Consider the following 16,094-nt stretch of genomic DNA (forward strand, 5'->3'; position numbering starts at 1 on the left):
AGTGAAATGAAGGTTAAAACTCACAATTAAATCTTTTTCAATCTCCTCATATACTTTATCCAGGGCTTCGTCTCGGTCGGTTGAGGCCACACTGGCTGCCATAAACTTTTTATTCCATTGTTCAAATTCTTTTTCTTCAATTTCCTTGTAGCAAAGGCACAGGGTTCTAAGAGTTTCACTTGCAAAGACCTGTGTCATTTAAAAGACAATCCATCCACCCAAAGAATAATTAATTTTGTGTAATTCAAGATCAAGTTTGAAATCTTACTTGAAGTAATACAATAAGAGAATTTTTAAAGAGGCCATGAGAAATGATGGATGCCATACAAATACATTTTCTAGAGAAGATTAAGCAAATGCTATTGTTTTTCTGAGTATCTTCAGGATCTGGGGACTGCATTTCTAGTTCCCAAATTAATTAAAAAGAGAGATATGCCTTTCTTCTGAATCAAGTAACTAGAGTGAAGACAAGTTTTTTTTTTTTTTTTTTCCCCTGAATGACCAAGAAAATAACAGACACAGGGAGCTCCCTTGGGAGTGTTAATGATGTAAACTAATTCTTAAATACATGAGCCACTGTTAAACAAAACATTTTAACACTGAGATGAAACAGTTTCATGAAAAAGAGTGTCTGGAAAATTTAATCGTGGTGAACAGACTTAAGCTATTTTAAATAGTTTAAATATGAACCAGTAAAAACGTTTCATTACTTCACAGTCACATCTTGTCTAGCTAAAATGGCGGAACTGGTTCACCCAACTGAGTGTTTGCCTTCAAAGATTCTTTGGAAGGCTCCGCATTTGATTGATTAAATTGGCACTGTTCCTATCCTCATGGGAAATTATGCATCATAACTGCTCCAACAATGTATCTAATCTTAAAATGTGACCCCGCTTAATAAACAACATATTCATCAGGCTTCTTTCTGAAGGACCTTTGGCTGGCCCCAAAACTTGACCAGACACTTAAAGGGAAGAAACTACCCTTTATTAAGCACTCACTAAGTGCTGGGTACTGCAGGATGCTTTCCATTGCAACGCCTCTCCATGGTAGGAATTATCCTCTTCCTTTTTCACAAAAGCAATTAATAACTCATCTGAGACAACCATCTCCCCCAAGGATACAAAATAAAGAGGCAGAACTGGGATGCCAGGTGTTATACATATCCTTCACACTTCATCGCCATCATCATATAGAACGAAAACAACATGAGGATTGGTAGGCAGTACTACAGAATAAATTTCCAGAAGCATTCCGAATAATCGCAATATCGCCAGACTAAATACGCAGTCCTCTTAGAACACAAGTTGGAAGGAACAAAGACCAAACTGATTCACTAAAGAAAGTATCGGAATTCAATTATCCAACACACAGTGCTGTCATGTCCCATCATGTGAATGCTTTCTTTCCTTTGCTAGACACTAGGAGGCTGGTGGAGTCCTTGGGGTCCACGACAGATATTAAGCCTACAGCTCAGTATGGTTATGTAGTTTGCTCAAGGTCACTGGAAGAGAGACCAGTCATTCCTCTGGGCCAGTCCTACAGAGTCTGCCAACCTGGATACTAGGAAAGGGCACCATGGTCACTTCCTAAGAAGTCACCAGCAGGGGCAGAACAGGAACCAGCCTGCCGTATTCCTACCTCGGTGCTCTCAATTACAAGACAAAGAAAGAATCAACAGCTGACATCCAGCTTTCACTCCGGAAAGTAAGTTTGGAATTTGTAGCGTAAAGAGTGAAAGTGAGACTTACATCCAGGGCATCCTGCGTCTCTTGTTTCGTAGGATTCATTCGGTGTAACCGCTCATAAATCACAGTGTCAGCCCCTTTGCAGTAAAGCCTGATATTGCCTTCTGGGGTTCTTACTAGTGGCAAGGGAAAGAAAAAGCAAATAATAAAATTAGGTTTGATTTCTTAACAGAAAACTACATTGATTAAGTGAACTTGAAGTGTTACTGTGCTAATAATTCACCATTGGTTTAAAATCATCAATGCGCCTAAGAAAATGTTGCTCTCAACAAAGTGGGTAAGCCATTACCTCTACAGAATGCAACTGTGAAATAAATATGAAAAGATTCTTTCAGTCATTCACTTTTCTGCTCCTTATTTATTCTTTCATCAAACACCTACCGACTCCCTGGGCTAGTTCATTTCTTCCACAGAGCCTTAGTCCTGCCAACCAACAGGACTCTCTTACCCACAGACTTGTCACACTAACCGCCTTTAATGCTCAGACCATAACATGGCTCCTTGTGAGCGTCGTCTTGGATTTTTTGATCTGTGTAGTCATTTAACTGTAGCATATGCTTCACAGCGAACTAGATTTTAAGTTGGCGCAGCTCACAAAGGAAAGACACAGCCCAGCTGCTGCTTTGAGCTCATTGCATCTGCCACCCCAGATTCAGCAGCTGACAGCTCATATCATTGAAGAATGTCAACGTTTACAAGATTTGGATACACTGCAAATGTTTCTTTGGGTAATGGACATCGGGCAGAATGAAGGGGAAAAAACACTAGTTTCAGTAAGTCAGCAGAAATCTTTCAGGAGCCAAGTAGTTCATTCACTGACCGCTGTATCCAGGTGTCACTAAAGCCAATGTGTGACGGGTCACTTCTAATGACCGACTCACAGGTATACTCTTGAGGGAGGCCTACCGATTATAGACATTCGCTTCCGGTCGCTGTTGAAGTCTAAAATGGCGAGGACATTGTAGGTCCTCTCGGCGCCCATCTCACTGATGGTGATGGTGTTCTGGGTCCTGGCTAGGAAGGCAAAGCCGAAGTTCCTGGCGGCGTTGACCAGAGCACCTTCGTCGGGAGAGGCCGCCTGGTAGCTGAGCTGACCTAACAAAGGGGACAAAATCAGACAAACTGTGACATCAAACGCAGGGCTCACCACGACGAGTCCACGTGAGAAGCGAGCCACTATAGAGCCCACTCCTGTCCCAAGGAAACAAGCATGCCGGCACGAACGCTTTTGAAACCCTGAAGTTTTATTTCTAATTATAAACAGTAACATAAACTCGAAGTTAAAAAAAAATGGCCAAGAATAAGAAAAATATTCCCATAATCCTACCATTCAGAGAAAAAACAGCACTGCTGACATTATGGTATATTTCCTTCCAGTCGTTTTCAAAAAGCCTAGTTCTAGGTTTATGCCATAAACTATGGTAGTAGCGTCTATCATACTGAATCTACAGCATCCTGATTACTTGACTATTAGATGCGAGCATGTTGCCAGAGCTTTAAGATTTTTTCGCAAACATTATTTTAATGAAGTAAGCATGTCACCATTTTACTATTACAGGTAGTTAGTTTCTCTCCGAGTTTTTTGCTCTTAAAAATAACACTTAACATCCATTTTGTGTGCACAAAGGTTTTTCTGACTTTATGTTCTAAAAATACCTTCCTAGTCGTGAAAATACTGAGCTAGAGAATATGGATCATTTTTGACCATTTGTTTCCCAAAAGGGTTGTACCGGTTTATCTTCCCTCTACAAGAGTGTGCTTACTTTACCTGAGCTATAGTTTCATATTTAAAAAAAAAAAAATCAACAACTCACAATTGGTCAATCTGTTCAATATCTTGATGTTCTTAAAAGTTAAATAATGAAAACCTGCCTTCTAGTCACAACTACATTTTGACCATTGAAACATATGTCACCATGTCGAGTGAAAGAAAGCCAGACATACCTATACATGATTCTATTAATACAGAACCCAAAACAGACAAAGCTGACCCGTGCTGTTCAAAGTCAGGGCAGTAGTTACACTTCGAGGGGCAAGGACTGGAAGGGAACACAGAGGGGACTTCTCGGGAATTGACAGTGTTCTGCTTTTAAAAATACAGTACTCATGACAAGGGAGTCGTATTCGGTTTGTAGAAATTCGCTAAGCTATGTGCTCGTCTCTGCACACATGTTGCCCTCCAGTGAAGAGTTAAAAAAAAAAAAAAATACCCTGCCTATCCAAGATTTTCTGTTTTTCTCCTCTAGTTCTTCTGCTGCAAGCAGGAAAAAAAAGTGTTTCTATGGTCAGATGAATTTTACAGAAAAAGGCCTTTAGGTTCACACCATTGTTTGACCGGGATGCAGACCATGGATAGACGGATAGCATTTTCCACCATCGGTCCATGTGGAAGGGGAGGATGCTCCACAGTGAACACTGTAGGTAGACCTCTTCCCGCCCTCCTTCCTCCACATACCTTTACAGGTGGGTCACTCTGATTAAGCCAGTATAAATCACTTCCCAATTAGTAATTAAAGGTGATATTTTTAGGTTGTCTCTTTCTCTATTTGTTCACCCAGGAAGCCGCACAGCAGAAGTTACAAATTATTTCCAGCCATTTTACAAACATACATGCACGCCAGAGGGCAAAATATTTAACCGGAGCTGAACAAGCAGCAGTGAGAACACAGCACACACAGCCCCGCCTTCGCCCAGATTAGCTGGCACATGAGAAAGGTATATTGCATCACACTGCCGGCAAACTTATTTCCAAAAGAAACAAAGAGATGAAAGCTGGTAAAGTTCCCATGAGTAAGACAATCATATCTGGAGCAAACACTGATATTTTTATCATTAAAAGAAAATCCTTCCATTTCGTTCTACTAATGGAACCACAGAATCGCAGACCAATAGAGACGGTGAAGCTTCGGGAGCCTGGCTCGAGCTTCAACCTCCTGTTTGTAGGGAGAAACCTGGACTAAGAAATGATCCTGAAACCGTTTCTACACAGTTAGAGGCAACCAGAGAGAACATCTTTTCTGATAGAAATAAAAAACATGTTCCAACTACAAATCTCATGTCATCAGACCGATTCTGTAGCTCCCTCTGGGTGATAACAGCATCCCCAGACTCCTAGTCACCAGCTTTGAAACAAGTTAGCTTTCGGACAGTTCCTTCCCCTCAGTCATCTGCGGAATGACCCCACATTCAAGGCGTTCTCATCTCCTCATAATCCGGGCCCTGGGCTTCTGCAGCAGCCTCCCGTGTCTCCCTGCTCCAACTCCTAAAACATAGCCCTGTAATCACGGTGCATCCCAACTTAAAGACCTTCAGGGAGAGAAATGGCCTCCAATTCTTTCATACTCTGTTCTCGCATGGCCTCTGTGGGAGGCAAGAGTGTAAGATGGCCCCGAGGTCCCCCCTGCCCCAAGTTCCGGTGTACACATGCCTTCCAGTTAATCAAGCAAATACTAACCTAGATACTGCCAGAAAGGGATTTTGCGGGTCTAATTAAGATCCAGATCAGCTGATCTCAAGATTTCCCCGGGGTTTTCCCAATCTAATCAGGTTACTCATTAAAAGAGACAGGACTCTTCCTAGGGAGAGAGATGAAGCATGAAAGGGGTTTGATGGAAAGAAGGTTCTCCACTGCTGGCTTTGAAGATGGAGGGAGCCATGTGGCAGGGAGGGAGGGAGGCCTCCAGGAGCGGAGAGCAGACCCAGCTGACAACCAGCAAGGAAACGGAGACCTCAGTCCTACAACCACAGGGGATGGAATTCTGCCATAGCCACACCTCTTTTAACCTCCTACATCTGAAAATCCAACTCGTCTCCATTCTCAACGACTAGAGCAACTGGCCGTTGCACACAGCTCGGAAGAGGAGGCTGAGCCCCAGTAGAGAACAGAGCCTGACCTTGATCTTAATGAGGTTTTGAGCGGCGAACCCAGCGGTGCCATGGCCAGATTTCTCATCTAAAGAACCGTGAGCTAACGCATGGGTGTTTTCAGCCACTGAGTTGTGGTATCGTGTAACAGAGCAATAGAAAACCAACACGCCTCTTCACGCTTCGCCCCCATCATGCCCCACGTGTACTCAACACCCGGGCCGCATAAACTGCCTGTTTGACTAACTAGTCAGATGTTTGGGCACCATATATGACCAGAGTGTCCTCCACGCTCCCGTTGATGTTATGCATAATAAAAGGCTAACCAGTCTCTGTTATTCTTATAAAAGAGGGAAAACGAGAGCGGAAGACCAGAGTGCGCCAGCATGGCAGAATGCGAGGAGGACTCAGCTAGAATGAGCTCGAACCTGCTGCATGTGGCCTGGCGGCTCCTTGTGCTTTCTGGGTCTGCATCTCCTTATCTGTGAAATTTGGAGGAGTGGTCCCAACGGTCCCTTGCAAGGGAAGCTTTCCAGGTACCTTATGTATCAAAGCCAAACTAATTACTCTTTTAACCTCCCGCACTTGGAAATCCAACTTGTCTCCATTCTCAGGGGCTGGGGCTTTTGCCTCGCATGCGCCTGCCGCATACTGCACGAGAGAGGGTTCCCCGGGCTGGTAGACTCTGCCCCAGCAGACAGTGGAACCAAGAGCTGCACAATGTTAGGTGGGAAGAGACTCTGAACTCCAACCTTCTTCCTGTAAACGGAGGAAGCTACTGCTCAGACAGAGGCTTTGGTCTATACTGTGTGTTAGGACAGGAACCCCCATAGGGGTGGCCCATCTGCACCCAACACACAGTTTGGGGCTCTTTCTATAATATCTCAGCGGGGGAAAAAGAAAATAGAAATCGTAAGAGTCATGCACATTTGCCTAAGTTAGCTCTGAACACCACCACACGCTTGAAAAAAATTTAGAATCATTTCCCCAATGACTCAATAATCTTAAGAGAACCAAGTTGCTTTTTATGGCACGAGTGAAACGTGCTTGGCTGGCCAGACGGACGTCGGCCTCCGCTTCGGCCATCGGTGACCCGGTGTTGCCCCTTCCATCTTCCCCACGTTGCCTGCTGATGGGCCCTCCCAGGACTCCACCCAATTTGAGTTCTGCTGTTACCTCACTTTACTGCACTATTAGATTCATCTCTGGAGAATGGGTTCCTTTGAAACCTGCTGAAAGACATCACATACAGCTTCGACACTTCTCTTTTACGCATATTCCTTCTCCGGAGTTTAACAGGTGCTGCATAGGAACCCTCGGGATTAGAAACAGAGAGGGACCTTTGCCGTGTTGATGAAAAGTGGAGAATGGACAGGCAGACCACACTTAATTATGGACATGCCCAAAAGGTTCCTTTTGCTTTCTATAATGTACATGTCTATCTATATAATTTATCATTATGTATGCATGTGAGAAAATGACTAGCTTTCATTAACACTGGACAAATTTGCTATAACAGAGCTGGCACAAGCAACATATAGAATTCTGTAAACAGTGTGAAAATATATGTGTGTGTGTATATATATATATATATATATATATATATATATATGCCTTACTGTTGATGTGTACAGCTGAAACTTATTGGATATCATTAACCAATGTCACCATAAAAAATATAAGTTAATTGTCTACGGCCATGCTACCCTGAACGATCCTGTCAGATTAGGAAGCTAAGCAGGGTTGGGCCTGGTTAGTACTTGGATGGGAGACCACCTAGGAAGACCAGGCACTGTAGACATAAAATGAATGAATGAATGAATGAATGAATGAATGAATGAATAGAAATAAGGGATTGTAAAATCACAAGGTCCTTGCAACCTGTGAGGTCAACCAATGGTCGCCTCACCTAAAAAAAAATTAATTAAAAAAAAAAGAATTCTCCCAAGTCACCTTCACTTGTTCCCATGAAAATGCACATTAATCATTCTCCTTCAGTTGAATAAGGTACCTTCAGGAGGCCTTGGCTTTGGCTGTTATTATTTCAAACCCTAAACGTAATCTGAATCTAGAAAATGAAAGTTAATCTCTGAAATTATCTTTTAGAAAAGACTGTTCAAGTTTAACGTCCACTCAAGATCCAGATAAATTCTGACTCTATGCTCTTAATAAATGTTAAGTAATAATACAGTGGGAAGATTTTGATTCTTCTGTTATCATTCAAGAGTCAACCATTTCTTTCAGTGATAAGATTTACCAAGCGATGAACACAACTGCAGCTATAGCTGTGAAGAAGACGTAAACTTTCGGAGGCCAGGGCCTTGTTTCATGTTTTGCTACCCCATCTACCATCTGGTGGCAGATACTCAAAAAAGTATTCATTGCTTGAGTGAAGGCGAGACGAACTTATCCTGCACACTATCCTCTATGTCCATGTGAGTCCCAAGCACAAGTTACCTGTAAACTAAAAAAAAAGTGTTCTCCAATGTCTGAGAAAAACACTCACCGTCAATTCTGTCCACCATGACCGTGTGGCACACGGCGAGCAGGAAGAAGAATTGCCGCACTTCCGGCTCTTTCCCTGACTGGATCTGCTCCACGAGGTAATGGTCATAAAACGCAAGCTTCCCGTCAGCATACGCATTCCAACTAAAATCGACTTCCTAAAAGAAGTGGAAAAGGAAAAGAAAATCTGGTTAATGAAAACGAATGATACGCACTTTTCTTTGACGCCAAGACTTTGTGCAAAAATCACGGTAGGATTGCAGCACATTCTTAACTGTCAAAAGGCTCGCGCCAGTCTTAAGACAAAAAGATACTCGGATGTGGGTTGAATTGTGTCCCCCTTTCTTTTCCCCTCCAAAAAAAAAAAAATACATAAAAAAAGATATGTTGAAGTCCTAACCCCTCGTACCTGGGAATGTGAAAAGAAGGTCTTTGCAGATGTAATAAGACGAGGTTATACTGGATTGGGTTGGGCCCTAATCTAATCACCGGTATCCTTATAAAAGGAGAAAAATTTGGACACTAACGCACAGCGAGGATGCCATGTGACAACAGAGGCAGACATCTGAGTGCTGCATCTGCAAGCCAAGGATCACCAAGGATGGCAGGCAACCACCAGAAGCTGAGAAGAGGCAAGGAAGGATCTTCCCCGAGAACCCTCGGAGGTTCTGACAACCTCGACTTCAGACTTCTGGCCTCCAGGGCCGTGAGAGAATAGAGTTCTGCCGTTTTAAGCTATCCATTTGGTGGCGATTCGTCATAGCAGCCCTGAGAAATTAGTACACACTCCCAACAATTCCTCAAGGGAAAGGACTCACCTCTATTCTGCTATGACTGTGTTGAGAAGCATCCCGATGGTCTCCTGAAAAACAAACAGGACGGAGCAAATTGAGTGTCTGACTGTGTCCACAGGCGTCTGTCTCCTCATCTTGCTTTGGGTCTATGTTGGTGGTGGTTCTGTGGATCTCACAGCCTGTCTCTGGACAGCCCGCGAGTTAAGAACGGTTTTTACATTTTCAAAGAATTGTAAAATGCAAGCAAAATATAACAAAGTCCATATATGGCCTGCAAAGGCCAAGCTATTTCCTATCTGGCTCTTTACAGAAAAAGTTAACGGACGCCTGGTCTAAAGGGTCAAATAAACATACGTCCCTTTACCCTGCGATCTCCTCTTAGGCCAGCTCAGAGGGCATTGCCACCATGCACGTGAGACCCGCTTCCTCAAACCCCCAGCGTCCCACCTTCCTTCCAGAAGCTCGTTACGTGAAAACAAGCTCACAGTTTCAAGACTTCTACAGGTGGAAAGCATATGGTATTCTTATGGTTTAAAAAAAAAACCTGCTAAGTCTTTATTTAAAAGTTAGAGCACGCTAATGGAATACAGTATTAGCCTTAATATTTTATAAATATATAGCACATTTCAGAATGTTAGAATGGAAATAGACTTCAAAAAGAATTGCAGCAAAATAGACATAACACTTACCATCTTAGCCATTTTTTATATGAAACCAATCATTTTTTTCTCCTTATCTTCGTTTTATGACATCACAGAAATAAAATCCAATTAAGAAGACAAAAAATTTATGAAAATTTGGTGTCAAATGATTACTATTTTTAACAATAGGCTGTTTTCATTGTAGCCATTTTTAAGTGGACAGTTCAGTGCCGTTAAGTGGCAATCATGCTGTTGTACGACCGGCACCACGCCCATCTGGTAAAATCGAAACTCGGCACTCATGAAACAGTAAGTCCCCACTCCCTGTCCCCCACCAGGCCTGGCAACCTTCCTTCTGCCTTCCACCTCCATAAATCTGACTGTCCTGGGTAGTTCATGTAAGTGGAATCGAAGAGTACTTGTGCTTTCGTGACTAGCTCACTTCACTGAGCGCAATGTCCTCGAGGTTCACTCATGTTGCAGCATGTGTCAGAATTCCCTTCCTGTTTGAGACTAAGTAACATTCCATTGTATAGATACAGCGCATCTTTTTTATCCTTTCTTCCACGGACTGACACATGGCTGGCTTCCACACTTCAGCTGGTGTGACTAATGCTCCTACGGCCACAGGTGTGCAAATATCCACGTCCATGTTTTCCATTCCTTTGGGTATACGCCCGGAAGTGGAACCGTCGGATCACATGGTAATTTTAAGTTTAGTTTTTTGAGGAACGTGTGCCTATTTCTGACCGCCGACCTTACCCGGCGTGTGTTGCCAGTGCCCCCAGTGCCACTGCTTCAGGACTCAGCCCAGAATGACCACAGGGCTCTGCACTGAGATGGGCACTAGCGACTCAGGGACGGCAGGCTCTGGTCACACGTGCCCGGGGACCGAGGAACGGCTTCCACTCACCGTATATCTGCCCGTTGATGCAGCACTTTTTAAAGGTCATGATATTTTGGGTGAGCGTCCCCGTCTTGTCAGAGAAAATGTAATGGATCTGCCCGAGCTGCTCGTTCAGCGTGGTGGTCCTCGCCTTTGCGGGTGTGTCCTTCTCAGGGTAGTACATCTGCAGGTCCCAGTTTATGAAGTAACTCTGTCCAAGACGGATCACTTCCACACTGGCAAGACAGAAGATCTGCTTTCAGTGGAGTTCTCAGAGACGAGCGGCAGGAGTGACCTGCTTGTCTACAAAGATGCAAGCCAGGTGGTGGCCCATGTGCCCCGCCTCTGGGTCCTCCTGGTCAAATGCATCTTTCTCTAGCTTTAGGGTCAAAGCACCCTAAAGCTGGTTACTCCTGAGCACATCCAGCCATAGCCATGGTGCCACATTATAAACACAGAGCCTCGTGGGACCGGTGACATGGTAGCACTGCAGAGGGCACCGCACAATGCGGCAATTCATACTCTCTTTCTCTCATTCCCCATCACACCCAGGGACGGCTGGAATGGCAATGTTCACCTCTGTCCCAGTTGTAGGGCAAAGGGAGTGAGCGTCCACTAGGTTACAGACCCCTGTGTGTTTCTGAGTAAGAAGAAGGACTTTGGGCAAATAACTCTTAAATTGTGATTCTATGTCATGGGGGAAAAAAAGCACGATTTTTTCCCTAAATTCTTATAAGGTTATAGGATGGCCAAAATAAGAAATTCTAAGGGGATCATCTCGGTTTTAAAAATCTGATTAAATACATCTCAGTTATAAGGAAACTATTTACATATCCAGCAAGTGTTAAGTGGGCAAAGGATGTCTTACAACAAGTCAAACAGATGGAAAGATAACTCCCTTTTCCCTACTCCCATAAACAGTTCCTTAGTGCCCACTGTGTGCCAGATACCGCTCTAGGCACAGGGGACACGTCCGTAAATAAAACAGACAAAAATCCCCACTCAAGGAGGTTACCCTTCTCATGGAATCAGACAAATACACCAGCAAAGAGATATCGCGTGGTGAAAATGCTCTGCAGAAAATCAAAGCAGGGAAAGGGGACACGGAGACCGACAGGGGAAGGAAGTGGCATCTAAGATGGGGCGGGTCAAGGCCAAGGCGATGCGGCGGTGTTTGAGGAGAGACCTGGAGGAAACGGAAGAGCAGCTGTGTAGATATGGAGGGACGAACGGTCCAGGCAGAGATAAGGGCCTGCTCCAAGGCCCTGGGGCGGGCGCTGGCTCCACTGAAAGTACCAGGGAGGGTGGAGGAGGGCAGAGCACCCGATCACGCTGGGTCTCAGGGTACAGTGTGGCCGCAGTGAGTTTGTTCTGAATGAGATGGAGAGCTACCGTAGGGTTGGAAACAAAGCGGAGATACTATCTGGAATGGCCTGATCTGGCTTATTCTCGAAAAGAAACTTTATTCCCAAGAGAAATGACGAAATCATGTTAGTCACGTGACATGACTTTTTGAAACCCCAAACTACGTACGCAGTTTATTTTATAAAATGCATTTATAGTATTGGACAAAATAGTCTATGTAAAAGTTCCCTCGAAAAGGTAAAACTCAGCTCAGTTTTTTCTTAAAGTAACTGCAAACAGATGGCTCCCCAGGGCTTTACCGCATGTTAAAAGAACAATAGTTAAGTACATGTAATAAAATTAATAAGAAAACAAATGCACATGTAATAAAATTAAAATAAAATAAATGCTTCTAATTACAAGTGTGTATGTGACCCTGTATGCCTCTGGGCTATTGCCTACTGAATCTAAGAGCAGACTCTGGCTGTCGAGTGTATTTCAAGGCGCCATCCCTCTCCTAAAGATTTAAAATCCAATTGACCAGTGACAGTGGACTTGGGTATTAAACAAAAAGTAAAAAAAGGAAGGAATATCATAAATCCGGGTTACCATTTGTCAGAGACATGACTCCCTCTTCTGTTGTGGTTGTGACTGAGGTTGAGGTGAGAAACAGAACATTTGAGAGGTTGAAGAAGTGGGGTCAGGGAGCATGGCATTCCCACTGGGAGGAAGCCCAGTAGGTTTTACAAGGCATGGGTGCGGCAGGCGGTAATAAGCGAGGCGGGGATCAGAGGTTAGGAAGCCTCCCGAAAAGGAAGCAGCTAGTTTTTTCAATGACATTCTAAATCTTCACCCTCTTCCAGGCTCTTTCTGAAGCTTGGGTGTTGGAGTTCACAGAGAAGGAATCATACCACTTGAGTGACTAGTGAGTAGCATTCGATCTCTGAACCCCAATAGCCTTATCTGTCAAGAGACTGAGATGCAAGGTGCTGAGCCTGGCACAGAGCAGACACTCAATGCTAATTTCCTTTCCATACATTACCCCCAATTCTGAAATAAAAGTGCTTTTCGTACTTGTTCCTCGTGACCTTTGAAACAATTATAGCTAGAAATCAAGGTGCTAAGTTGTGAAAATGTACTGCATTCCACCCTTAAAGCAAAAGGTCAAAGAGAAGACAGCCTTACCTGACATAGAGAGAGATGGGCACCATGGTGTTGAGAACAATAATGTAGCCCCAGAAATTTAGGAATCCACGGTAGGAGGGGGTAGAGTCTTCTCCGTCATAGAGGTACCAAGAATAATTGCCAACTTGAGCTTCCCAGTAAGCATGGCCAATGGCAAGACCAGCAGAAAGCAGGATAAGAACAACAAAGATCTAGAAGACATACAACACTTACGTGCATTAGCGTTTCATAGACGGTAACTGACCTAACTCAGTGTGTTACATGTTTATGATAATTTAGTAGTCTGTAGAAACAACATACTTAAAATAAAAACAGTGCCGTCCGTAAGAATGCTTTGAGTCTACCTGATTTCTAAGATTGATTGATTTATCCTACATTCTGCATGCGAGGTGAGGTTTTACTCTAATATTATCTTTCAGAAGAGAAGACAGTGTTTTATATTTAAATCCTTAAACACCATCATACTGTACCACATTCTCCCGATATTTTTACTTTGAACAACAGCATACTGTTACTGGGGAGAATGCTATGTTATTGTGGGGATGCCTTAGCTAAGATACCTTAGCTTAGTATAAAACAATTTTAAACAATGTTTAATAGGATGCTTATAGATAGCATTTGATGAAAATGATTTTTTAAAAAGGCAATGAAATTTCACCCATAAATGGGTAATTATTCCCAAAGTTGGGTATTCGTGGGTAGTAATAAAATTTCCAGGGGCAGATTTAAACCATGTAATTCCAAAAGTGCTATATCTCAAAACAAATTGGCACAGAAGGAGAAACAGTGGGCTTGTTGTGAGCGTCCTAGTGAAAAAGGTGCATGTGAAAAAATTTGAATAAAGTTTTCAGGAAATGTGAGAGCAAGGGGAAAAAAACTGTTTCTTAAATTAATATATTACTTTTATATGATTTTAAATATGTATGTATAAAGTATTCTATTATATATTTCCTAAAAGCTTACATATTCAAACTAAATACTTTAAAAAAATTAATTCTCTTTAGGAAATCGGAAGACTGCTTACTATTTGGGGCCACCCTATGCGCAGAAAAGAGTTAACGCAGCAGGCCTGAGACTGCTGTCTTCAGAAGGCCTGCTTGCAAGGTTGGCCCTTAGGTTTGGGACATCTGGGAACTTAGATTTGGGGGCAGATTCCTGATTCCTTATTTCTTATTCTCTGATAAGAATGTCTCATTATTTCTGTTTGTGTGAAACTATATGGTTTGTGCTGGCCACCCGCATTCCTTTGGGGAATCTGGAATTTTCATCATGCCAGGCAGACGGAGCCTATGTGACCAGACCCCAGTCAGATGGGAGGGGGGTTGGGAGGCTGGGTGAAAAAGGTGAAGAGATTAAGAAGTACAATTAGTAGTTACAAAATAGTCATAGGGATATAGAGTACAGTGTAGGGAATATAGTCAATAATATTTTAATAACTATGTATGGTGTCAGGTGGGTACTAGACTTCTTGGGAGAATCACTTTGCAAGTTATATAAATGTCTAACCACTGTGCCATACACCTGAAACTAATATAACATTGAATGTCAACTGGAATTGAAAAATTAAAAAAAAAAAAAAAAAAAAAACGAAACAGGCATTGAGTCTCTAATGAGCTCCCCTTGGTACAGATAACATTTCACACGGGCTGTCGCAAATTATTGCTGGGGGAATTAAGTATATCTGTGTGTGTGACTCAACTGGGAGAGGACTCGTGATAGCTCGTGCCTGGTTTCCTTTAGACTTTGCCCTGTGAGCCTTTTGACTTTGCTGACCTTGCTTTGTATTAAGTCATAATCAGCCATATCAATAAGGACGGCTATTCGCCGAATTCTGAGAGTCCACCTAGTGAGTCATCAAACCTGAGGGTGGCCTTAGGGACCCTCAACACAACTTAGATTTAGGCTTGTCTTATATTTGGATGTATACAGCATATGTTGAAAAAAAAAAGAAGTTTGCTTTTAAGAGTACAACCCCTGTGGAAAACTAACAGCAATTAAATCAACCTCACCATTCCCCCTAATTTATCTAGGGCTCCCCGGTTTTTCAAATGGTCATTCCAGTCAGAATTTCCATGCCCGGGGGAATTCTCCTATTAGAAGTGTGGCATTTCAGAGAAAAAGTGAGGGAATCCTCTCTCTCCCCCATCTAATCTTGACATGCCTCATGCATTTTTTTTACCTGGCCTACAGAGGTAAGATTTCTTTAATTAGAAAAATGTATAACAAAATTAGAGCAAAAGACAGCAATCTAGCCTTTCATCAATAGAAGAAGAAAATAAATACCGTATAAACCATGTAATTCATCAAGTAATCAATCTTAGTTCTTTTAAATCTGGTTTTCCCACTATTCTTCATTATTTTCGTGTCAGCACCTAAAAATGGAAAATTCAGTATGATCAGCAATTGGGGAAATCAATTCACTGGCATGTTGATAAAATTATTCTTCCTTTGGTTTCGATGGAGAAAGAACAGAAAAGCAACCCCTTTCTTTATATCAAGAAAGCGCAAACCAGATCAATTTCCCAAGAAACTCTGAAAGTACCTGCAAAAATGACCAATCCATGGCAGAAATCAGTGTTCCTCATTACACAGCCACGTAACAAAATTTTATCAGCATCCAAAGGAAAACTTGTGTTTCTCCAAAATAGCGTTCCTGTAAACTTATCTAGCCGGTTATTGGGTTCTTCACATTCAATAAAACCTTTTTAAAAAGATATGATTCATGTAAGTACTCATATATGAAAAATTTTGTTTTTAATTAATAGGGACTGGATGAAGCAACTACAATTTAAAACAAAGTAAGACGTGTTTGCACAAACCGTCGAATGTTGCCAATGAATTTTCTCTTTGGAGATATTGGTGCGTGATTTCAAGTGCCATTTTGAACTTTAAATTTGTTTCTCTAGAGAGAGAGAGAGAGAGAGAGAGGAAATAAATGAACAAATTTTTGGAGCTTGAAAGGGAATATAAAGAAAATTATGTAAAATAACAGTAAGTACACTTGGAAGCAAAAGCTAGATAACTAGCTTTTTCTATTTTCAAACTGTGTTCACGTTAGAACTTCAGGCGTGGGTGAGGTAACCCCCTGAACTGGAGAAACACTCCAAACCGGGGCGGGGGGAAGTTG

General features: G+C 42.6%; 1 protein-coding gene and 1 pseudogene across 1 annotated transcript in view; one reads left to right on the forward strand and one right to left on the reverse strand.

The window, feature by feature from the left end:
- The window catches only part of ATP8B1 (ATPase phospholipid transporting 8B1), a 107,954-nt gene that overhangs the window by 15,599 nt on the left and 76,261 nt on the right, over positions 1 to 16,094 (reverse strand). Inside the window, exons 9-18 of the mRNA XM_016129160.2 lie at positions 15,787 to 15,869; positions 15,510 to 15,668; positions 15,251 to 15,339; positions 12,968 to 13,158; positions 10,466 to 10,674; positions 8,936 to 8,979; positions 8,119 to 8,275; positions 2,655 to 2,843; positions 1,752 to 1,864; positions 25 to 189 (exon numbers count right to left, since the gene is read on the reverse strand). Coding sequence (XP_015984646.2) covers positions 25 to 189; positions 1,752 to 1,864; positions 2,655 to 2,843; positions 8,119 to 8,275; positions 8,936 to 8,979; positions 10,466 to 10,674; positions 12,968 to 13,158; positions 15,251 to 15,339; positions 15,510 to 15,668; positions 15,787 to 15,869 — 1,399 coding nt within the window. The remainder of the gene's footprint in view (positions 1 to 24; positions 190 to 1,751; positions 1,865 to 2,654; positions 2,844 to 8,118; positions 8,276 to 8,935; positions 8,980 to 10,465; positions 10,675 to 12,967; positions 13,159 to 15,250; positions 15,340 to 15,509; positions 15,669 to 15,786; positions 15,870 to 16,094) is intronic.
- LOC118610083 lies at positions 7,302 to 7,413 on the forward strand (annotated as a pseudogene).

This window comes from Rousettus aegyptiacus, unplaced genomic scaffold (genome assembly GCF_014176215.1).
Source record: "Rousettus aegyptiacus isolate mRouAeg1 unplaced genomic scaffold, mRouAeg1.p scaffold_m13_p_12, whole genome shotgun sequence".
In the NCBI taxonomy this organism is placed as follows: domain Eukaryota; kingdom Metazoa; phylum Chordata; class Mammalia; order Chiroptera; family Pteropodidae; genus Rousettus; species Rousettus aegyptiacus.